Below are 24,790 nucleotides of genomic sequence, written 5' to 3'. Positions count from 1 at the left end.
TCGAAACAAGCATCATAAAGGTCGATCAAAGCTACCAGGTACTTATATTATTTTATCCCATTCTGCTTTCGGTCGAATCAAATCAAGGGCATTTCTCAGTCAAGTTCCGAAATACAGGGCGTTATTTTTAGCAAGGTACAGTTCTCAGTCGATTTCGAAGGCATTCTGTTTATCATCTGGTCGATTCAAGCTATTGGGCACGCCATCTTAGCGCTTATTATGTCATGGCAATCTACCTAGTCGAATTCAAGTTCAAAGGGCTATCTTATTAGTCGAGATAGCTTATGGTTGATTCAAGCTTGGCCATAACAGTTTTTGTCAAGGTTATGGATGCTTTGCAAGTCGATTCAGCTATGTCGAGTATTCTATCAGTCAAGTCAAGTTTCAAGGTCGAGGCATACTTTCCAAGTTCTGCTTTTTAAGTTGAACTACAGTTCAAGGTTTTGACCTACGTACATTGCAAGCTATGCTACGTCAGTTCAAGCTACGTACTGTTACAATAACAAAGCATGAATATCAAAGTAAGTTCAGAAGTATACCTGTGCCCAATCCACGGATAGGTGTCTCTGTGGGTCTCTCAGTATGAGCTCTGCGCCGTAGCTATCCCGCAGAGGTGCAAGGCTCTCAACCCCGGATGGTATGAACAAGTGTGGCTCTGGCAAAACATATGTATCCGCGACAAACCTAACACGGGGTGCCTGTCGCAAGGACTCTGCAAGTGTCACTGCACGCTCAAAGGACCATCCTCCCCCTGAGCCTCCTCGGCTACCTTGGTCTCACGCGCAAAGGCCTCCTCCTCGGCCTTGGCTCTCTCAGCCTCTGCTCTCAAGCGCTCCTCCTCCTGAGCTCTCTCAACCTGCCAGAGCCGATCCTCTCGCCCTGCTAGCACTGCAGCAACCACCCCCGGGTTCTCTCGGAGCAAACGGCCAAGCTCCTCCTCTGTCACGAACTCAGCAAAGTCCCCGGGCGTAATAAGGACGTGCGCCGAAGACCTCACCGTAGGCCTAAACTCAACTTCCTCCATGGGCACCTCCTTGGATACCCCCTCCTCAACCACAGGATCCTTGCCCCTTGCCGGGTCTCTTGGTGGTGTCCCCGGTCGATCATCACCATCACCACCACCACTGCCGCTTCCACCGGCTCCAACCGAGCCCAAACCAGTGATCACCAAACCCTCTACACCACTCATTGGATCCAATCGTCGAACCCGTGGACCCCCCGTACCAACGACAGTTGGTGTACACCCTTCCCCTCCTGGCGTACGCCCCTCAGCACCGCCACACACCTCTGTTGCATGGCCACCATCGCCGCTGCCGCTACCTGCAGCCACTACACCGGCACTCGACAAAGGTTCGCCCGTCGTCTGATCATTGATTCGAGACCCCTCGGCCTCATCTCTACCCACTCTTGGCCGTTCCTCGCTCTTATCGCCACCATTGCCGCTGTCACCACCGGATTCAGCCATGGGTAATGTGGGTGAATGGGTTTTGAAGGAAGATGAAAGAGATTGAGCGAGAGATTGAAGAGTTTTGGGAGTGTTGGAAGGATTTCGGAGTTCAAAACTGACTGAGGGCGGTTTCCTGCACTCATATAGAAGCTTATACGACGTGGGGACCGTGCTGGGCCGGGCCTGGACTGGATCTGGGCCGGGTTGGCCAAAATTTTTGGCGTACGCCAGTACCATAATGCCGTACGCCTCTGTCGTTTGGGCCTCAAGCCCAACTCTCATATTAAGGCCAGACTTATCTCCAAATCAAGGCCCAAGGTGGCCCAGCTTCACATTGGCTCACGTGGATCCATCCCCAAGCAGAGGCCCATAATCTCAAATCAACGACGATCCATCCGTCCAATTTCAAATCAACGGCGATCCATCCGCCCAATTTCAAATCAACGGCGATCCATCCGCCCAATTTCAAATCAACGACGATCCATCCGTCCAATTTCAAATCAACGGCGATCCATTCGTCCAATTTCAAATCAACGGCGATCCATCCGCCCAATCTCAAATCAACGGCGATCCATCCGTCCAATATCAAATCAACGGCGATCCATCCGCCCAATTTCAAATCAACGGCGATCCATCCGCCCAATTTCAAATCAACAGCGATCCATCCGTCCAATTATCTTCTTTCCCCAACGGAGTCGATTCTTCTGCAAAGTGGATCGTTCCCAAGGAGAGTCCACATTGCGTGATTTGTCCGTAAGAGACAACAAAGCGGCAATCTATCTGTCCCAACTTCAAATCAAGCAGGTTCTTTAAAAACTCATGCATTCTGGATAGCCTCGAAGAGGGTGTCTAGAAAACCTTTGACGTTGCTTGTCTCCAGTCAATGGTACCCCAAGTGCCGTCAAAAGGGGGCTACTGTAGACACCCCATTCTGGACCATCCGGATAACGCTATTTTTCGGTTTTTTATTGCCCCAATGATGAGTATGGTCAAGAACAGTCTGAGGACGGTGGCGTGTTTGAGCCTTGAGCGTTCCGAACCTCATTCAAACCCATTTCAAACCCTTCAAGCCAAAACCAAACGGCGCCAGTAAAACCCAAACTGGCTTACGCCAGTACTGTGCTGCCGTACGCCAGTGAACTGCCACGTGTCGGTCATCGACCGTTGACTCAGCTATCACTGGCACACGCCAGTCAATATATGGTGCATGCCAGTCAAGCCCAGTCAAATCAACTTTATTCAGCCACATGGACGAGACTTTTGTGCCACCCTAATGTGGGCTACAGTCTCCCTGATGATTACACTCGGCAGGGATGTTCCCCTCTCTCTCCTACACCCCCCATAAACTAGTCCCATGCATTTAATGCATGGGAGGCTCCATCTCTTAACCCAACCAGCCAAACCAACCCTTAACCCAACTGATCTCAGTCTCTCTCTCCTCTATAAATACTCTCCTTGCATTCATTTGCAAGGGGTTAACCACATAAAGAGCCCAAAGCCTTTTCTTTCTCCTTTTCTCTCTCTCTCCTCCATTGAAAGAGGAAGGAAAGGAGTCTTTCAGCCACACACTCCACTGATATACTCCCCACATTGTCACCATCCAATCCCTATCTCCCCAAATCAAAGCTCAAGTCATCCATTCATCCCAACCAAAAATATACCACCTTTGTGGTTCTTTCTGTTTTCGACCCCTGAGGGGAAACAGTAAGGTCCAGGCTAGTAGTCAATATTAGTCCTGGCCTTAAACTGGTAAAATATAACAATCGTGTGAGATGAATAATGGCGCACGCTAGTAACATCATGCCGTACGCCAGTCATGGCAGTATGTGCACTATTGGCGTGGGGATCATTGATCATCGTTTTTTTTGCTTGCTTACATTTCTGTCAATCACCTTAGCATGCCAATAACCAGTTTACTGCTTTCTATATTTAGAGCTGTTTAGCTGTAATAGTCAAATGCTTACTCCCTATCTGTTTAGAAGGCCTCTGGGATCCTTCTGGTCATGTTTCAGAGCCCAGATGATGCAAAGCCAAGCACTGGATAAAAGTGAAACTAGCGTACGGTTGTTCATGACCGGCGTAGGGCAGTGTCACCAGGATCCAGTGGCTAGCCCTTGCATCTAGCTTAACATTGGCCTCCTTTCATGTCCCCACACTGTTTTTGGGGTATTCTGTTATCTTTCGTGGCTTGAAGCCATTTCACCTGTCTGTAACTATGTATATTCTGCTCTATTAAATTGCGTGGTTTGTCCTGGGTGTGCGCTGGTCCCTTTCCAGAGCTCAGAGGGTTGCAAACAAAAACTGTGAGACCAGATAAGTGGAGTACGCCAGTTTAGTTATGGCATGCACAGGTCTCATCAGCATGCAGTGGTTCAGCCAGTGCATGCTGGTGCGGGGCCTGCTCACGTCCCTTCAGGGCAGCGTACTCCAACTTATTCGGGTTGCTTAGTGCTTGTTCTCAATCTATGTTTATTATTGCAACCAAATCATCCATAAGCATTTTCTCACATAATTGCAACTTGTTACAGTTTTTTTTTTAAATCCCCATTAACTGCTCCCCCTCCCTAACTGGCTAAAAATGATTAATGAGAGAAAAATGCAAACGTTTTACAAAATGCCTAAGTAGAGACCGATCTCTGGATTGGGCGAGAAGGGTGCCATAAAACCCTTCCCCTCTCGTAACTTGGCTCCCGAACCTCAGATATTGAAGGTGACGATGGACCGGTCTATGCCTTTTTCAAAATCAAACAACGTAGCAAAACGTTTCAAGTTCGGTTCCTTGGGTATTTTTCACCGCTAAAACCCGAGTGGCGACTTTGAATCGAAGCGTTTCGCCGCGATTTTCCAAAAAGGGCCGCACCCAAATTTTTCATAATAAAAATTTTCCGGGGCGTGTGCCCACACATTTGGTTTGGTTGTGTGTTCTTTCTACTGCGAATGTTGTGCTCAGAAGGTGTGTGGGAGTGGGGTGCTTTCTTGCTGGCCTCTCCCTCATGGCTTGATTCGCCCGTTGTGTTATGGAAATCTTACTCTTCTTGATGTACTGTTTCTCTTATCAATGGAAACTCTTTACATTTTAGCAAAAAAAAAGTATTTACGTCCCTAAGAGCAAGTTCAATGGCGATATAAAATCGCTATAGTCATTTGCTTATTTGAGCGCCAAAAAGTGGTAAAGTGCCAAGTTTTGGCACCCTCGAGACGAGGAGGAATCAAGTCGGACGTAGTTCTGGCCGTAGTATGTGTAAATATGTTGGGAATGTTTTTAAGGGTAGTTTGGAAGAAAATGAGAAAGAGTTGCAAAATGTTTCGATCAAGCCCGCAGGGATTAGCCTTCGTATTCCCGGGACGAGGGGAATCAGGTCGGACGTAGTTCGGATAGTAGTCCAGGTTTTTAGAAAAGCAGGTTATCACGAGACTTGTTGAGGAGTCTCAAATCTTATTATTATTGGGTTTTGTGACTGTGCCTAGACGACAAACAGCTGAGCCAGAATCCACGCATATCAACATCGGAAAAATCCCAAGATAAAGGAGGTGTCACGAGGTCTCACTTAAAAACCCTTATCCTTTAGCACCAAGTGCCGTTCTGATATATTTTTCGATGTTTCTCCATGTTGTACCCTAACCCGGCTATCGCGGTGGCGGACAGCAGCGTCACGTTTATAGTTAGGTAGGTTTTGAGAAGTTTGTCGAATGTTTAAAGTAACTGTTTAAAATGTTGGAGTTTTTGTCCTTTTTAAGTTGTTCGACCCGTTTCGATTATGAAGTTAAAAAAAGTTTTTAGAATGATCTCTCGAGCCTTCCGCAAACTTTAAAGTCGCTCACAAAAATCACACGAGAAAGTTGGAGTTTTTGTTTTTGGGGTCTTTCAACATGATCCGGTCTGGAAATCGACTGAGCCGCCATGTCGCCAGATTTAATAGTTGTAGTTGATTAGAAGTTCATTCAATATATAATCATGAAGTAAGCGAATGAAAAGTAAGAAACAATACACAAATTACTAACAAACTCACGATAACAAATCGGGAACTTGAAGGACAGAGAAAATAAATCTCTGAGAAAATCGAAAAAATTGGGTAGAGCTTATGCTGGACCTTCTAAAAGTTTTTTAGGGGAGTGATTTTCGCACTTCCTAAATTGTTAATTGCACTCTCAAGGGGAGTGCTCCCCAAAGTTAGCAATTTGGTGAATGCGGTTAACAATTTGGAAGTGCGAAAATCGCTCCCTTTTTTTTTTTTTACCACTTCTTAGGTGCAATAAGCTTATGGTGGTTCTTACCTACCTCTGCATTTTATAGCTAGAAATCCACCAATATTAAAGTGTTATTAGATTTCTTGTGTGAATTACCCAAATGTGGTGGACTTACATAGTTTGGCAGTTAATAGAAAAGTTTTAAGCAGAATAAAGAGTATTTTTAAAAATTATTGGGGTTATGAAGACCACCACTTCTTTTCTTGGCTCTAGTGGTGGAGTTAGGATTTAAATTTGGGAGGGACCAACGGTAAAACAGAAAAAAATTCCAATCTTAAATTAATGAAAAGCCTTAATAGCAATATTCAAGATCTCCAAAAACACAGTCTTAAGTTTCTAATTTCATATGTGAGCACATGCAAGGAAAAAAAATAAAAATCCACACTTTGTAAGGCAAGGAAAAAAATTACAGGTAAGCCTGGCCCCACCCAACCACAATGCACCTCTGCCTATGATTGGCTCCATCCTTGCTCCATGCAATTATAAATCCATACAATCAAACAAAATCACATACCCAACAAATTCTTTTATTAAACTCATGTTGTCATTTTAAAAAAGTAGACACAAAAAAAAAACATTTATGATAAAGGAGAAAATAAGAAAGAGACATTCCAGTAGAAAACAAAAATATGAGCAGGTGCACATTTGGAATTTTTTGGCATGTTTGGGTGCGGGATAAGAGTTTGTGGAAGATTTGTACAGAGGACAGAGCCAAAAAATCACAGGTGCACATTTGGAATTAAAGGAAATAGAGAGGGGGAGAGTGCAAAAGGGCCTTTGTTACTGTTTTATTCCGTTTGCCAATGATTCAATGAATCAAAGCGGCAAACCCTAGGATATGTTGAATTTGAAATCTCACCGCTTCTCTTTCTTTCTCTCTCATTGGCAAGGAAAGAAGTTCAATGGAAGATTTTCAACAGCCGCGCTCGAACCCTAGCCCACACCATTATTTCCTTGGTTCCACCACCGACGCCGTCGGCGGCGGCGGGCCGTTGCAAGGGGCGCGGACGGCGGATGCCTGGGTTGTAGCGGCGAAGGAGCGACGTCTTTCCTATTCCGGCCAGAGGACCCGTCCGACTGTGGTAAGCCCTCGACTCAGTGCTTCGTTGATGTATCCGACAACTCCCCTCCTCTCTCTGCGTTTTATCAAGACCGTCGCTGGTCACAACGTGAGGATGCGAAGGGTTGCGGAGGTTGGTTGTTCAACAACCGCGCTCGAACCCTAGTCGACACCATTGTCTCTTTGATTCCACCGTTGCGCCATTGCGGCGGCTTGATTTTGCAAGGGGCGCGTATGCGGGTTTTAGCGGCCACTGAGCAACCTCTTTCCTCTTCCGGCGAGAGGACCCGTCCGACTACAGTAAGCCCTCGACTCAGTGCTTCGTTGTTGTATCTGACAATGCCCCTTTCCTCTTTCCTGGTGATTTGCATTCAAATCTAAATTAAATTTAGACCCTGTGGCAAAGGACGTTAGGTAAATTTTATTCGTAAGAATATATCGTTTTCCATATGAATCCCCTGTATATTATATTATTGGAAGTATTAGGTACAATATTGGAAAGCAATATGATTTTTATATGAAAGGGAAAGTGATACTCCTTGTTTAAGAATCATCAGATCAAACTTCCATTATTTGAAGAAGTACCCTATCAACTTTGGATTCGGGAACCCAAATATTAGTGGTATGTCGACATGTTTACGGCGACTCCTAGGTTTTCAGTGCTTTATGGATAACATTTGGAGGTATCATTGGCATGGAATCATGAAACTAACATATGAGTCATATGACAAAATTGTGCAAATGTTTGTTCTATCTTGCATTGGCTGTTATCATCACTACACCGATATTGCTGTGTGCTGTTCTCTTTTTTTGATGGTAATTATGTAATATGTAATGAACTGCTCTTCTATTAGCAAGAAGGGTTACTCTTTGGCGGACTGAAAATGCCATTGGTTATGTACTTTCATTGTTGAGATTCTTTCAAGGCTGCAAGAAAGAATTTAATGCTTTCATAATTAAGGCAAAGTAGTGTTTTGGTTTGTTAATTAGTGTTTTTGTGCTGATAGTAACCATATACATCTAACAGCTTTGCTGTTCGAGCTCTGCCATGAAGCTTTTCACAAGTTCAGCATGGGGCTTTGTATTGAGAGTTTGAGAAGGGTAGGTAATTTCAATTTTAAGTTATGTTTCTTTGCTTCAGTGTATTGCTTCACTTGCTCATGTAGTGTACATGTGTGTATTCGTCGACATGCAAGTTGGTATGGAGTGATGGTCTATTTGCTGAAGTATACTTGGAGTATATTTTTTGCCACTTCCTCATAAGAAACACTATCAGGTGGCAGGTTGTCCTATCAGTGATTTTTGCTTGAAGTCAAAGCATATATCAGAGCCCAAACATTGTCATTCTTTACTTGCCCTTGGTATGCACAAACTGGAACCTATTCATTTCTCGAAATTAAAGTTGTATGTGCCAAGATTGTCATAGGTTCTTTTACAGTGAAGTGGATTGCAATTCATATTCCATTTGTATGTCATATAGTGTGGATCAATGCCCAATTTGCTAGGTTTCTGGTCTATAGTTTGGACTTTTTATTGCATACTGTGCCATGTTAGGTAAATCCTGTATTTAGCCTTAGCTGATTCTGTATTTTACTTCGTATGAAGAAACATCATAGGTGAATTTCCGGAACATCAAAATTCAAAACATAACCAGACCAAATTCCGCCACCTCCCTCTTCGTGTAACTAAATTATAAAAGAGAATAGATGATCCCAAACCAAGCACCCATTGTCATCCTGTTATCGCCATTTTTCTATCTAAATGAGTGCACGCTGATTTAAACCAATAATGCTGGTCATTGTTGACCACATGTGGCCCAAACATAGTGAAAGAGAAGGAGGCTTTGGTTGAGAAGTACATGCCATGGTTGTCGGAGTCTTGGAAAAGATTTCCTTAGTTGATTAAGGTAATTTCAGTTTTCAACAACACATGGAAAGGCTTAGGTGTTCTAATTAAATCCCTTTCAAGGATGACTTTATTTGCTAGGAATGCTACTAAGGAGCCGACGCCTAGCATTGACAATGATACTTGGTAAGCGGGGCAAGGTTTTGTTGGATTGGTGTTGTATGTGTAAGGTGTGTGGGAGTCAGTGAATTACCTTCTATGCTTTTTTTGGTATCTTAGCTGATTTGGGAATTGCTCCTTGAAAATTTTGGCATGGCGTGGGGCCTCATTCTGCGAAGGCCTGTTGCATTTGGTTTTGTATCGTGGGCAATCTCAAGGAAAGGAGATAGGAAAGTTTGGACTTTGGAACTAAGTGTCCCTTTCTCTTGTTCTTTCCATTTGGAGGGAAATGAACTGTAAAGGAATGAGTGATCTATTAATGTCCTAAGATATGGTGCTCTCTACTTATGCTTTTTATTTTTTTGGTGGAGAGAGGATCTTCCTTTTCCTTAGATTTCTTGAGTTTTTGGGAGAGGTGTATATCCCCGTGGATATCTAGTGGGTTTTTGGACTTCCTTTTACTTTTGTTGTTATTTTATACTCCGTTTGTACAAGGTTATGCCCCTCATTGTATCTTTATTTGATACTTCTTTAGAACTTATCACCAAAACAGAGTCCATGATATGATGTAGTTTGTGTCGTTAAGGGTGTGGAGAGCCCGAAATATAGTCGCTTTAACTAGAGTCTATGAAGGCATGTGCATGCATACTTTTGCAACTCAATTAGAAAAAGAAAACTGCACCATGCTAGTTATAAATTTTCTAACAACCTTTGATATTGCAACATATTTTTGGAAGTTGCAAGCCGGGGATATTTCATATTTACCTTATAAATTCAAGTGATGGGGTGGGAAAGGGATGTAATTATTTTTGTTGACTACTCTTTAAATGGGAGGTTTTATATGGCAAGATTTGAGTAAGGGCATAACCTTTTTCCTTATTAAAGTTGTAAGAGGACTTCAGTTTATGTTGTCGTGAGAAATATTTTTGACAAAAAGTAAAAGAAATTCCAAACTTTTTTTACTGTCGAAATGCCAATCAAGACCCATCTATCTATATAATAAAACAACTCAGTTTTTCAAAAGTATCTTACAAATCCAAGGGTGTAGATTCCAACAATCGGAATTCATGACGTGACATTCAATTAGGTCTTCATCTGGCTTATTTTCTGTGTCTCCGTTTGATTTATGTGTATGTGTTCGCATAGTTGTCGAACCGATGTGGCTCTGTCTGTGGACGCTGAGAGACGACAAATCTTTGACTCGTCAATCATCTTGTTATTCACTAATCTCTGATCTTCCCCCTTATTTGCTTTAAGAATCTTGAAATCTACATATGAGGTTTATCTAATTCTATTAGGTCTTTGATATCTTGAGGTTCTTGAAGGCTCTGCAAAATCTAAAGATTTGGGCAGATCCGATGGTGGGTCAAATAGTGTCCTATTGCGATCGTATTTTAGAAGAGAATAGCTTTTCTATTTTATTTGGTGAATAACATATTTTGACTTCTGACCAATCTCTAAACTGCAAGACTTATCTGAACTACATAACGATAACAAAAAGTTACTACTTCTCCTTATTGGGTCTTACTTTGGTTTTCTGGCTGATAGGTTGGGAACTGGTCCAGATGGCTTACGGATCTATTTGGCATTCAGGATAATAATTGAGCTGAAGATGAGACTAAATCACTATGACAACAGTGAAATGCACTGCGTAAAATCTTTCAAAGCTTTCCGTCTGCCCAATGCTTGCTGATAGCTCCATGAGAAAAGAGGTAAGTCCTTGATGACTCTGATTTCCTTTTCTTGTATTCTGTTCTGTTTCCAGAAAAGCAAAGGTATATATTCAGTATTCACTGTTGGAAATCCTACTGCTTGTAGGCATGCCGAACGTTATGTGCATCATTGATCAAGAGGACAACTTTGTTTTGGATGGGTTCTCTCTGCACCCAATTTCAGCTGCTGTGCTTGAGGCCTGCATGTTGAGGTTAGTTCATCCTGCTTCTGTTTGTTAATGCATCTCTACCCACATGTTAATTGACTATGAAGCACGGATACTTCTCCAAGGGAGTCATATCTGTATCCGTATCGGACACCAATACTACTTGGATACTTGAGCAGAAAGTGAAGACCGTAAATTAAGATAGAAGTGTAGTTCCTAGTAGGTATATAGACTACTGACCACATAAAGAAAATATAAGTGGCTTCTAGTAGGTGAAAGACCATTGGCCACTTGATGGGAAAGTAAAGTCTCTAACTCAACAAAAAGGATAGGCGAAGAACAATTGTGGTTCCTAATAGGTATATAAACTACTGACCACAATTTGGAAAGCATAAGTCATTCCTAGTTGCCAAAAGATAACTGGCCTCAATGAGCAGAAAGTAAAGACCCTAACTCGAGAAAGAAGTGTGGTTCCTAGTAGGTATATAGACTACTGACCACAAATAGAAAACATAAGTGGCTCCTAGTGAGTGAAAGACCACTGGCCGCTTGAGGGGAAAGTAAAGTCTCTAACTCAATAGAGAGGAAAGGCAAAGAACAATTGTGGTTCCTAGTAGGTATATAGACTACTGACCACAATTTGGAAAGCATAAGTCGCTCCTGGTTGCAAAATGCTCAATTGGCCTAATTGAGCTGAAAGTAAAGACCCTAACTTGAGAAAGAAGCATGGTTCCTAGTAGGTATATAGACTGCTTACCACATATAAAAAACATAAGTGGCTCATAGTGTGTTTAAGACCACTAGCCCTTGATGGGAAAGTAAAATCTCTATCTTGATAGAAAGGAAAGGCGAAGAACAATTGTGGTTCTTAGTGGGTATATAGACTACTGACCACAATTTGGAAGGCATAAGTCGCTTGTGGTTGCGAAAAGATAACTGGTCTCATTGAGCAGAAAGTAAAGACCCTATTTTGAGAAAGAAGTGTGGTTCGTAGTAGGTATATAGACTACTGACCATAAAAAGAAAATAGAAGTGGCTCCTAGTAGGTGAAAGACCACTGGCCGCTTGATGGGAAAGTAAAGTCTCTAACTCGACAAAAAGGAAAGGCATAAGAACAATTGTGGTTCCTAGTAGGTACATAGACTACTGACCACAAGTTGGAAAGCATAAGTCGCTCTTGGTTGCAAAATGCTCAATTGGCCTAATTGAGCTGAAAGTAAAGACCCTAACTTGAGAAAGAAGTGTGGGTCCTAGTAGGTATATAGACTACTGACCACATATAGAAAACATAAGTGGCTCCTAGTTGGTGTAAGACCACTGGCCGCTTGATGGGAAAGTAAAGTCTCTATCTCGATAGAAAGAAAAGGCGAAGAACAATTGTGGTTCCTAGTAAGTATATAGACTACTAGCCAAAATTTGGAAAGGCAAAAGTAAATGAGTAGTAAGAAACAAATGTGAAATAACTCCTGTTATCTTTTCATCTGCGCCAATAGAACTGTTTTTTCGTTTTATTATCTAATCTGGTCAGTAATTTTATTCTCCTTTTGTTTTCAGTTGAATGAGGTGCTCATGCCTAATCCATTTGATAGGCCTCGTGCTGTTTTCATGCTAGCTGTCAAAGGAACCAAAGGTGCCTGAAATTGGATCTGAAATGCATCATGAGATGCAAGTTCTAGTCATTGTAGATAATTTTTGTGAATGTGTTACTATATGCAGGTTCTCAAGTCATGGTGCAGTCAGCTAACACTTTATTTTGTATTGCTCTTAGGACCAGTGCGCATGTCATTAAAAGGTTTGACCTGTTCTTCAATATAGTCATAAGCCTGATATTCAACTCCCAGGTTCTTGAATACTCGTATGATGCACAAGTTACACTTGTGAGAGTTTATGTCTTTGTTTCATGTAAATTTTTCTAATTCCAAATATTTTGGTTTACTATTACATACGTGAAGATGAATTCTTGGTGGTTTTATTGAATGAACAGTTGAGCGCTAATGCTGACATGGAATTGACTGAAAAGGAAATCAGTGATCTTGTTAGTAGCAGTTCTTCCTACTCCCTTTGTCCTCCATTCCAATGATTTTGGTATCAATTCTGTTCTTACGGGTTACTGCTGACAATTGTTTTTCTGTTAGGCATCTTGGTTGGGTGGAACATATGTTGCTAAAGCCTTGAAGCCCATGACAGAAGAGTTGACTATCCCCTTGGCAAGTGGTGCCAGTCTAAATCTTCATATGTCAAAGGTCTTCTCTATTTTTGGTCTTGCTAATTTCTTTTACTTATAAATTTATTTGGTTGTAGAGAATTATATGCCGAACATTTACTCAAATTTGTGATAATATTTGTTAAAGCAACCAACTCAAAACCAATTGGCAATGAGTGGAGAGGCCGCTCAGGCTCATATACTAGATTTGGAGGCTATATTTAACCAATGTGGGACATGCTCTAACACTCCCCCGCACGTGCGACCCCTGGTTCGCACGTGGTGAGGTAAACCAACCATTCAACACTTATGACAACAATCAACTATCAACGACAAACAAAGGGGGAACCAACTATCAACGAAAAGAGTCTTGTCCAGGAGCCTCCAAAAACTTAGTTCTGATACCATGTTAAAGCAGCCAACTGAAAACCAATTGGTAATGAGTGGGGAGGCCGCCCAGGGTCATATACTAGGTTTGGAGGCCATATTTAATATAACCAATGTGGGACAAGCTCTAACAATAATTTTGGTTGAATATGTAGAAAGCAGACAGAGAATTCATCGGAAGCCTTGTTTCTCTCATCTGTAATATTAGAAGGGCAATGCATATGCATCAGGATTTGTCTGGAATTATGAAAAAACCAGCAGAGTTGATTAGAGGAAGTTTTGATGGCATTAAGGTGGTCCAGGTTTTTCTTGACTTCTTATTTCGTGGTTTGAGGTTATAGTTTTGCTTAGTTAGCTTCAAAAGAGAGTTTACTTAAAAGATTTCAAATTAAGACGAATCTTTAGAATGCATTTTCTTTTATCGATTTTTTGTATTGTAGGGTACGGCCTAGAAGCATTTAAAAGTGAAATTGCATAAACTATGGGTTTGACTGTGAGAAGCCAACCGAAAAGTAAATCGTAAAGCTGTTCATGTAGCTGCTTGAAGAAATTTTTTTGGCACGCAGGCACCTCTGACAAGCTTAATTTTGTTTATATGTTGCTTTTTCTATTTTAATTAAGGAGGAATAGGGAAAAGTAAATATGTTTTAGATCATTCATATTTGCATTTCCAAGAAAAAGGAAAGAAAAAAATAATACCAGTGATAAGTTTAACAGTAACCTCAATAGTGGTTAGGATGGTGACTTATTATAGTTACTCTGGGTGTAACAATAGTACAAATAGTACTTATACTACTGATTTTAGGTACACAGTCATAGTTGTTTTACATTAATAATAATCTAATTTTTTATTTTTTCCGCGGGGGGGTGTTGGGGAATTTGTACTTTGTTCCATTAGAAAAATGTAGTCCTGATTCCTGAACAGTGGGAAATTTGCTTTGAATCACTAGTGCTAGGAGCAGACCCATGGTAACAAGTCTTTAAATTGTTTTGATTACTACTAGAACTTCCTATGGCCATTGCTTGTGCCTCCACCATTGACACCATCATTCCTGGATTGCAACCACGAGCAACAGCTCACAATTGTAACAAAACCCCCCATGTGCTATCAACACCAAGTTTCCAATGCCAGGCCGTCTAATGCCTCATAGTCTTGTAATTTACATACTTGTCGCTAATCAGAAGTCACCTTGTCACTAATTTTATTTTTGTATTATTTAGATGATGAGATATGCCATTAGAAGATTTTGTTTTTGTTAATTAACAAAGAGCTTTTTTATAGAGAACAAGCAAGACAGAAAACCCTTAGATTACATCAACATACAAAAGATAAGTCTAAACATCTACGAGGAAAGGAACCTATCAAGCTAATATACAGCTTGGGATCAACCAATTGTTACAAAGAGAAGACACTACATTAGAGGGCCTATGTTCCTGCTTTGAGAAGCCTTGACCCTGATTTCCACCTTAATCTGACTAATGACTGATGAAGGGGCCTTGAGGATGCCTCTGAAGATCCCACTACTCCTTTCTTGCCAGAGGATATAGACCATGGCAGATAGAGCTAGCCTTCTAACAACATTTGGAAATCCTCTGCTTTTGAAATTGGAGCAAAATTAATACACCTTATCAAACCATAGGATAGGGCCAGAGGGAAACAACATAGCTTAACCACATGATACCAGACTTGCTTAGAGTAGGAACACTCAGTTGCTACTGAGAGAACATGTAGTCAAGAATCCCCCAGCTGTCGATCGTATCCTTTGTTCTAAGACTATCTCTAATAGCCATCTGGAGAATAATGCCATGCCTAGGAATATACTTGGAAAACCAGACCAGTTGATGCCAGGTTACTGGTTACAGTAGGATAGTGTTTCCTTAGGGCATTCCATATGAAGGAGACTTGGTACATTGAGGAGGAAGAACCAGTCCATACCACTGAATCAGCAGCACTTTGATTTGGAGGAGATAGGAGCTAAATGTGAAAGGAAGGGCCATGCCCATGCATCATAATCGATGATGCTCGAGACCTTTGCAGTTAAAGGAATATCAGAATTAGCTACCATTTTTGGCCCATGATAATCCAGAAGATGCCCTAGGGTGCCAATTATCATGTCCTATGATGCATGGACACAGACACGGACACGGATACGGACACGGACACTGACACGGGGAAACGGGAATTCTAAAAAAATGGGGACTCAGACACGGCGGCGGACACGCCACGTGTATATTTATTTATTTATATATTTGTTTTTCAAATTTTCCCAAGTTTGAAAGGCAAAATGTGGACAAAATGAAAAATCCATAGTTCCAATCGCTGTGTTTGGTTCATAATTTTGGATTGAAAATTTTGAGTTAAAATGTAAAAACATGTGATTGGATGAGTTATTTCTGAAATAAGTGGGACCCCTTTACTCAGTAAAACCAGAGAAGAAACAAAACAATTGACGGATAAAGACTGGGTTGGCATGGGCTTGACGTCACCCGTTCCTCTCTCTCTCTCTCTCTTCAATACAGAGAACGAATCTCTGAACAAACTTTTTTTCCCTTTTTATAGATGTCTAATCTACCGGAGTAGGAGCCAGAAGAATGCTACACACATACAATCTGTGCACAGATTGTGCACAGATTTCGTTGTGGGGCCCACCACGGGTCCCATACAAATCATCCGAGCCGTTTATTAAATGTAAAACATTTTTTCAAGGGTTTCCGTAAAAAATAAGCTCAATCCAATACCTATAAGTGCTTCATCCAACCATCTAACTTTTCATTCAGATTTTCGGATAATGAAAAGTTATAGTGTTGAATCGAGCACCTATATGTATCGGATTGAGCTTATTTTTTACGGGAACCCTTGAAAAAATGTTTTACATTTAATGAACGGCTAGGATGATTTGTATGGGACCCGTGGTGGGCCCCACAACAAAATCTATGTACAATCTATGCACAAATTGTGTGTGTAGACTGAAAAGTTGGGAAAAGGAGGGAGATGGAGGAGGGTGGGAGTGGTGGGGGCCCATTTGTACTGCACATGGTTGTAGTCAGATGTTCAAGTCAAATGCCGGCCTTTGCAAACACTTTTTGGCCCCACCAATTTTTTGGCATTCAAAAATTACTTTCTGAAACAAAGTCTCAAAATGGTGAACCGAACACAGTGAATACCATTCAAACAAAATAGAACATCCATAAGTTTAATACAACCCAATCGAAAAATTACAATTTGACCCCTAAAATTTTAAAAAATTACACTGACCCCCTCCGTGTCCCCCTCAAAAATTAAAATTAAAATTATGGGATACGTGTCCGTGCGTGTCTCCGTGTCCGACACTGCAATACGTCGACTTCTAGAGTTGTCGGTGCTTCATAGATCATGCCAAAAGAAGGTGGAAGAGCCATCTCCATTTAGAGATTTAATAAGATTTTTGGCTTTTAATATGAGGTTGAGGAATTGTCATAGTCCAAATACTATGATGCTTGATAACATTTTAGTTGCTCCATTTAACCCATAGAGAGTTTTGCTTGGTACAAATGGCCGACTAGTCTATAAGCATTGCTGCATAATTCCAATCCACCAGCATTCTAAGACCAAGACCTCCTTCACTTTTAGGGCTACAAACAACCATCCAACCAAGATATCTCATTTGAGTGCTCATACTTAGAAGTACCGGACCAACGAAAATTTGTTATCAGTTGTTCTATGTGCTTACCAACTGACTTAGGAAGAACAAAGTGCATAGCCAAAAAAACTTGCGTATTGAATAGAATAAACTTACTGATTTGGAGACTACCAGGTTAAGTAAGAGCATTGCTAGCCCAATGAGTTATCTTAGAAGAGATTTTGTCAATAAGAGGGGCACAGTCAGAGGCTAAAAGCTTGGGGGAACTAAGGGGGACCCCAAAATATCTTACTGACAACGAACCAGATTGGACCCCAAGTGCTGTAGTTTTTGTGATTATCTAGAGCAGAAACCCCACTATTGTTATTTGACCATGACAGAAATAGATGATTTGTACTTTGTTTAACTTAGTAGCACGAAACGGGGGCGTGAGTGGGGGAGCGGTGGCATCTAGAAGCTTCGAAGGTTGGGAGCACCTAAGGAGCGTATATAGATTACATAAAAATAAGTAAATAAAATATCTGTAAATACTTAACCACTACAAGAAAAGTGAAACTTACTGAAAATTTTTCCGATCTTAAAGTGTAATTATTGGAAGTTATATATTTTCAATTTGCAAAACTTCTTGACTAATATGATTCTCATATTCTTATTTCCACAATGACATAACTATTACACCCTGTCTTTTTAGATTCCTAATAATTATATTTTTGTTGAAAAAAAAAGGGGATAATTATGGTTTGGATCAAAATTGATTTTCTCTCTTCACATGGTATAACTGTTGGCACTATTATAGTTTTGGGGTATAAGTTTAAATAGTTTTTGTAATAGTGTCGTACCGTAATTAAATACTTTTATTAGATGGTTACCTATTATTTAGGGGAGAACGTGGGTCAGTAATATAAGACTAGGTTTTGTGAGAGCAGAGCAGTAGTGTATTAGGGGAATTCTTTGCCGAGCATGCTCCGGAACGGTTCTTCATGTGGTACATAGATTTCTATTCTTTTCCTACCTTCTTCTGCCTTGATAATATATAGGTGTCCATATAAGCTTCGAGTTCTGGCTATGGTGGAGTTGTTCTTGGTTAGGGGGCCTTAGGGCAATGGGGATTAATTTTTCCTTCGTTCATTGTGCACCCAATTGGGTTAGTTTGCGACTAATCAAAGATGGTTTGGAGTTCTTAGTTACTGTGCATGCGTGGGTGTTAAGAGATTAATTGCCGTGGTGGAATTGTTTGAGGCGACAATGTCCTTTTGTTTATTAGCAAGTAATTTCTCTCCTAGAATATTGTTTATTTGGTTGCCTTGTGCATGTCGTGTGCGGTGCGTGTTTGGCCTGGTGGAATGGTGTATGTGTAGGGCTAAGAGTTTATAGGTTGTGTGAGTTGTCGTTGTGTGAAGAGAAATTTTGGGTGGCAGCCCTTTGATTGAGAGCTTTGGGTGTTAGTGAAGTTATTGTAGTAGACTTAATTTGTTTCTCTCTCATAATGCTAGTATTTGGGTTGAAATGGAAAAGGTTGTTCATGATCAAAAGAAAAAAATAGTGGTGTGCGCACGTGGATTGGTGGCATGGAATTTGGGTTTTGTAGTTTTGGTGGTTACTGATGGATAGTATTTTGGATTAGGCTACGCTTTTATTTCATTTTTATAGCAAGTTGCATTTGGTATTTACAGTGTATGTTTGAATAGATAGACATTCCTGTTTTGTTATTTTGTACATATTAGCCTCTTTTTGCGTTGTTTGATTGCATTACTTTTGGACCTATGCATGTTACGTACTTTCAAAAGTTTCCCGTGTTGCTTAAAATTACTCTCTTGAAAATCTATATGATTGTTATTCGGAAACCCATAACTGTTTACAATTTGTTCTATGAATTGGCAAGCGGTAAACATTTGGTGAAATCTTGTGGTATTCTGATCATCTTTTTGGGGAGAACTATGTGGATCTTATCGGGAACATATTTTGGAAAGTTCAGGGAAATTAATCCTCTGTTTGTGGGTGACTTTGGTCATTAGAGAAGAGAGGCGGGTTAGGCTGGTGACTCTAATTCTCAACGGTTGATTTTGACTGGATCATTCTTTGGGAAAAGTTCCACGGGCTTCCTACTCGTGGTGACGCTAAGATTCGATAGTGGATCAATTTTTGAGATATTTGTTCACTGGCATTTGGTACTATTTGGTATTGGTTGTGGTTCCCCATTGTGGTTGGATATTGTATTGTGATCACCATTAAAATTTATTGGTTAAATTGTTCATTGGGTTGGTTTAATGTGGATCGGTACTACATATTATTATGGAGATAATAGTCATTCAGTGGAAACATTGTTTTTCCGTAGACTTTGGATAGGGTATTGGAGAAGAATGTGGCATATGTGATTTTATTCGTTATTTGGATCGTCACACTTATTTTACAAGTACGCTGGTGGTGTAATGTAGTTGGAGTATAATGTTATTGAATCTAAACAATTAGTATTGGTGGTAGTGTATTTGGAGATTGACTTAAGAAAGTAACTTAGAGGATTGTTTCAATTTGATATTGAAGATATGCTAGTTTAATTGTGAGGGTGTGTCAAGAGTTTCCTACTTGTAATAATCGGTACATCCCAAATATTCTTGAATTGTTGTTGTTTGATTGGTCCTTTGTTCTTATGCTTGAGATCCTAGTAGAGATTTGATTTTGTTCTATTAGGAGGGGTTAATAATTATATTTATCTAAGGCCATACCCAATGAATTTATTGATGTTTTAACAGGAGATGAATAGTGGTAAGAATGATGAGGATTCCAATGTTTCATTGTTTCAAAAAAAAACTCTGACAATCCAGGTGAATAGTAAGTGGGAGTAGTTGATTCTTGAAATTGTGGGTTTGTCTAATTGTAGTAGTAGTAGTTCAGTTCTGAGAGCTTGCCAATGGAAAGGTTTTGATAAGGTTATGACCGATTGTTTGGTGGTGGTCAGGCAATGGGCTATGGCTATATCAGGATGTGAGAGCTTGGGTCTGTAAAATAATATGGAAGGTTGATTGAAATGGTGTCAAGTTATGGAGTGCGTTGGTGATGATTTGACAGTTTAATGCATTACGGTATCGTCGTTGTGAAATTTTGGAAAGGTTAGGAAAGAGAAAATTTGATTGGGTAAACTTATGGGATTAGAGTTGTTATTGTGCCGTTGAGGTAAATATGGAGTATTACCGACTTGATCATTAGTAGTTTTGGAGTTCTTAATTTATTTGCTACTAAAGGTTTAAACTTTACTTTTAGGGATGATTTAGACATGTGTTTTTGTACAACAAAAAAATAAAATAAAGAGAAATGAATGCAGGATTGTATGAAGTTGAATTTTGAGTTAATGCATGGAATTAGTCTTCCAGATGCGAGGTGAATTTAAGTATTTTCAGGTAATGATGTGTATTATGTGTTGTAATGGGAAGTGAGACTAGTGGCTATTAGTTTGAGAATTAGTTTTGAAGACACTATGGAGTTGAGAAATTAATAAGGCTGTAGATTAGTATATGATACCCCTTGACTTTTTTTTCTTTCTTTTTAGTTTTGGTGGGGTGTGATTCTGTTTAGCAATACCATTGCTACCCGTCTTAAACTTTGGTTGAGGTGATAAGATTAGATTGCATTTATTTTAGAATTCTGGTCTTGCAGCTCTTTTAATTTGGATGTGTGGAATTGATAATGATATTTGGGAGGCACGCTGTTACCTAAAAATTAATTCAGTATTTGATTCTTTTGTTGGACAATTGTGAAGACTGATTTGAGAATGTTTCAACAATACTGTTTGGAGGATATGGATGTGTGATGTGTAGCACAACAAGAGGTGATCTGTTCGGCCATAAGAACTTGTGATACTATATTAAATATCAGAAGCTTTGAGGTCTAGGGAGTTCATTAGTAGACCTTGGATTTTTGAGAATGAGGGGATTGTAGTAGTTAATTATTGAAGATCAATCCTTAGGACTTGGCTTACTTGGGTTTGAGCTGTAATTATATCGATTCTTTTCATGACTAGTAATTCTAACCTTGATAGACAATATGGTAGATTATCTTAATTGTTAGTGTCAAGTTTGTTCCTTTCAGGCGAAATTGGACCATAATATCAGGGAGATTTGTGTGGAAATATTACTGTTGGTTCGTAGCGATGGAAGGCAATAAGATATCATGAAGACTTATATATACTTGTGGAACTTAACTGTTATCGAGTTTGATGTGGAAGAGATAGTTATATTTCTTTGCTAGAAATGTGAAAGTTGGATATCGACGTATCAGTTTACTAAGGGAAACAGAAGAGAACACGATGAATTTGCCGACAGCTTTATTGCTATACCTTAAAAATTAGAATGTACACATTTTTGTGGGTTACGTGTCTGTTTTGTTTGGCATTTTTTTTAGAGCTGTAATTTCTTCGGTGCAACATATATACAGTGGTGATTTTGGAAGTGTCTGGGGTATGCTATACTGGAATGTGGATAATGTAATTTTTTTTTTCTGTGTCAGAGTTTGGAGGAACCCTAAGAATTGATTATGTGATTGATTTGATATTGTTTTAGCGGCTCGTTAAATTTTTAAAATTACAGGAGGTTAAAAAATGAATTCAAGTTGGAGGTTTGGATTTTTTTTTTCTCATGAGACATGAGTCGAGATTCTAAGAATTGGTGGTCCACTTGGAACTAGATTAGATTGATGCACTTGGATGTATTAATGTTTGGACATAATGAGGCAGTAACTATTGAATGGTTGGCAAAATTTTGGAGTTCTTGGATATTTGAGATGTTCAATCTTAAGGAGACAAGATTCTTTTGGGAGTTCCTAATAACTACTTACATTTTTTTATTTTGATCTTGATGTGAGTGATATGGGTTGTAGAGAGATAGAATGGTTACATGAATGTTGAGTTGGGGGTTGTAGTTGATCGGCTCACTAATTCAACGCATTTTGTTGCTATTAAGATGACATATACATTGGATTGTTTGGCACGGTTGTGTGTTAGGAGGAATGTTAGACTCCATGGTGCACCTGTATCAATTGTGTCAAACCGTGATCCTCGTTCTGTAGCTAAATTTTGGGATGCCTTACAGGCAGCGATGGGTACTCGCATACTTTTTAGCTCGGCTTACCACCCGTAAACTGTCTGAGAGGTCTATACAAAGTTTGGATGATTCGTGGAGAGCATGTACCTCAGAGGGAAAAGGAAATTGGCATGATCAGTTTCAGTTCTGTTGATGGAATTTGCATATAATAATAGCTATCATTTGAGGTTGGGAGTTGCCCCCATTCGTGGTTTTGTATGGGTAGAAGTATAGATTCCCTATCTGTTGGCATGAGGTTGGAGAAAGGCAACTTATGGGACCTGACTTGGTGGAGGATGCAAATAAAAAAAAAATACTATTCAGAATAGACATAAAAGTTCTGTGGATAATCTCAGGATGGATTGGAGTTGGCAATAGGAGATGGTGTTTCTTAAGGTGCCCCCATGGAAAGGTGTTATTTGGTTTGGCAAAAAGGGCATGTTGAGTCCTTGCTATATTGGTCCTTTTGAGGTTTTGGAGAGGATTGGTGAGGTGGCTTATCGTTTGGCGTTGCAGCCTAGTTTGGCTCGGGTTCAAAATGTTTTTCATGTATCGATGTTGAGGAATTATGTGCATAGTCCGTCCAATGTGATTGATTAAGAGCCACTTCATGTTCAAGATGATTTGATGTATGATGGGCAACCCATTGAGGTACTTGATATGAAGAGAAAGGCACTTCGAAAAAAATTAGAAGCTCCCTTCTACTAAGCTCGAAACCCAGAGAAGTACCCTGGGGTGTTAAAGATGTCTTTCTGTCTAGTTAGTAATATTGCTTCATTCATCATTCTAATGAGTACGTTTGTAGGTTCTTGAAGAGGGGTATGGAACTGAAGTGGTACCCGCAAGGAGTGGAGTTACTCTTTACTTCAGTTGCAAAGATATTCAACTCCTTTCAATCCGTGTACGAAGGTCAGTTTTCAACATGGTTCGTGAAACTTTGACTTGACCTTTAGCTGCACAACTAGTACTTATTCCCACAGCGAATTTTCGGAAGTTTTGTACCGACAGTTTAGGCTATATGTGAGTGTGTATTACTTTTCTGTACATGCTAACAGTAAGTTATTAACTTGAACTGGGTAAAAGGTACTAAGCTCGAAACCCAGAGAAGTACCCTGGAGTGTTAAAGATGTCTCTTTTGTTTAGTTAGTGATATTGCTTCATTCATCATTCTAATGAGTACATTTGTTGGTTCTGGAAGAGGGGTATGGAACTGAAGGTGTTACCATCAAGGAGTGGAGTTACTCTTTACTTCAGTTGCAAAGATATTCAACTCCTTACAATCCGTGTATGAAGGTCTGTTTTCTACATGGTTCGTGAAACTTTGACTTGATCTTTAGCTGCACAACTAGTACCTATTCCCACAGCGAATTTTCAGAAGTTTTGTACTGACAGTTTAGGCTATATGTGAGTGTGTATTGCTTCTCTGTTCATGCTAACAGTTAGTTATTAACGTGGACTGGGTAAAGGTGTAACTGGTTACACGGACTGAGGGGGTCGGGTCTGTCATATTCATCTAACTGCCACTCAAGGACACTGAGACACAACCCAGTAATCAGAGTCCTTGATATATTTATATTTTGGGGGCAAAATGGTGGGTACAAGAAGGCACAGAGCCTTGCGTTCTTTATATGCAAGCTATATATGTTGTATTCAAAATCGGAGTACTACAGATGCTTGCTATGAAATGTCCAACGACACATGCTGGACCCTTATTCAAGTGTCGAGTTACAACATTGATATTAAACTAAAATTTTAGAGGAGTCCTTTCGACATGAGCCCTTACCTCTTGAAGTATATTGCACGCGAGTAATACCCTGTTGTTAACAACTGGTGTTATTTGGAGTCCCTTAAGAATATTTGTGTGCAACCTTTTAAACATTTTATGATTTTTAAGTTCATTCTTTGTAAATATATGCATCCTGTCTCGTTGTTAATCCAACTGCATGTATTGGTTGAGCACGAAAAGTTGTTGGAGTCATCTTATCTAATGAAACACCTTCTCAAGAGTCAGAAACAGTGTTGAATGTTATGTTCACTTCTCAGCCCTCTGCTCGTTGGCTGGAGGAAACAACAGGCTTGCCAAATTCAAAGGATGTGGCAGAAGTACTGTTGGTTAGGCAGACCCTAGTTTGGGTTACAGGAATCATTCTTCATGGGGGTGAGTTGCTTATCAAACCCTGTTAATTATGTTTTTCCTTTGGTCAAGTTGTCAACATTTATAAGACTTGGCAAATCCTGTCTGAATGCAACGAGAAGTTTAAATAACATATTTTTTTTTATCTCAGCAGATTGATTAAAATTATTTCTCATTAAGAATACATTCTCAACATTTACTCAGACGCTAGAGTTTTTAAGTCTCTAAAATTTTTGTAAGACATTCCACATGTCAACTCACTTGTTAAGCTTTGAGCAAAAAAATTTGTTTCAGGACAACAGAGTTCGCTCTTTTTTTCTTAGGGTGCAAATATTTGCCTCCAACATGAATCTCTGGTTCTCATAGGTGGTCGGTAGCATTAATCCCGTCATGGTGACTGACCTATGGCTATCATGGAGTAGAATGCATCGCAATAGCATCTGAAATGAATGTGTTGATATTAATAGCTGTATGTAAACAACTCTGGGCTTTAGTTTCCAAGTTCAGTATTCTCTCCATCTAGAATAGTTTGGGAATTAATAGCTGACTCATTGTGCTTTCGTCATGATGACCAAGTGAGTGTGGTTTTATTGAGTCGGAGAGGAAGCATCAATCTGCACAGAGGGAAGTAGCAGCATTGGAGCCCACTGCTCGATACATCGCATGAGGGAGGCGACGTCTGCAAGACCTCATCGCAAGCCGAGAAGGGAAGTGAAGGCAGTGGGAAAAATTACCT

General features: G+C 40.2%; 1 protein-coding gene and 1 long non-coding RNA gene across 2 annotated transcripts; both read left to right on the top strand.

The window, feature by feature from the left end:
* Positions 1-6,589: 6,589 nt before the first annotated feature.
* On the top strand, positions 6,590-11,100 carry LOC131300432 (uncharacterized). Its single transcript, XR_009190960.1, has 5 exons — positions 6,590-7,055; positions 7,783-7,856; positions 8,032-8,116; positions 10,308-10,471; positions 10,578-11,100. It is a non-coding gene; the product is annotated as an uncharacterized LOC131300432 (long non-coding RNA).
* Positions 11,101-12,192: 1,092 nt separating this feature from the next.
* Positions 12,193-24,498, top strand: LOC131299592 (uncharacterized). Its single transcript, XM_058325178.1, has 10 exons — positions 12,193-12,268; positions 12,407-12,430; positions 12,591-12,673; positions 12,774-12,881; positions 13,384-13,521; positions 22,726-22,829; positions 22,874-22,974; positions 23,119-23,213; positions 23,964-24,032; positions 24,421-24,498. The coding sequence occupies exons 1-10, from the start codon at positions 12,208-12,210 to the stop codon at positions 24,496-24,498; spliced, it is 861 nt and encodes a 286-aa protein (XP_058181161.1). The 5' UTR covers positions 12,193-12,207.
* The last annotated feature ends 292 nt before the right edge of the window (positions 24,499-24,790 follow it).

Source organism: Rhododendron vialii, chromosome 9a (genome assembly GCF_030253575.1).
Source record: "Rhododendron vialii isolate Sample 1 chromosome 9a, ASM3025357v1".
Taxonomy (NCBI): Eukaryota; Viridiplantae; Streptophyta; class Magnoliopsida; order Ericales; family Ericaceae; genus Rhododendron; species Rhododendron vialii.
Note: the sequence above shows the minus strand (reverse complement) of the source record. Positions and strands in the feature narration are given on the sequence as shown.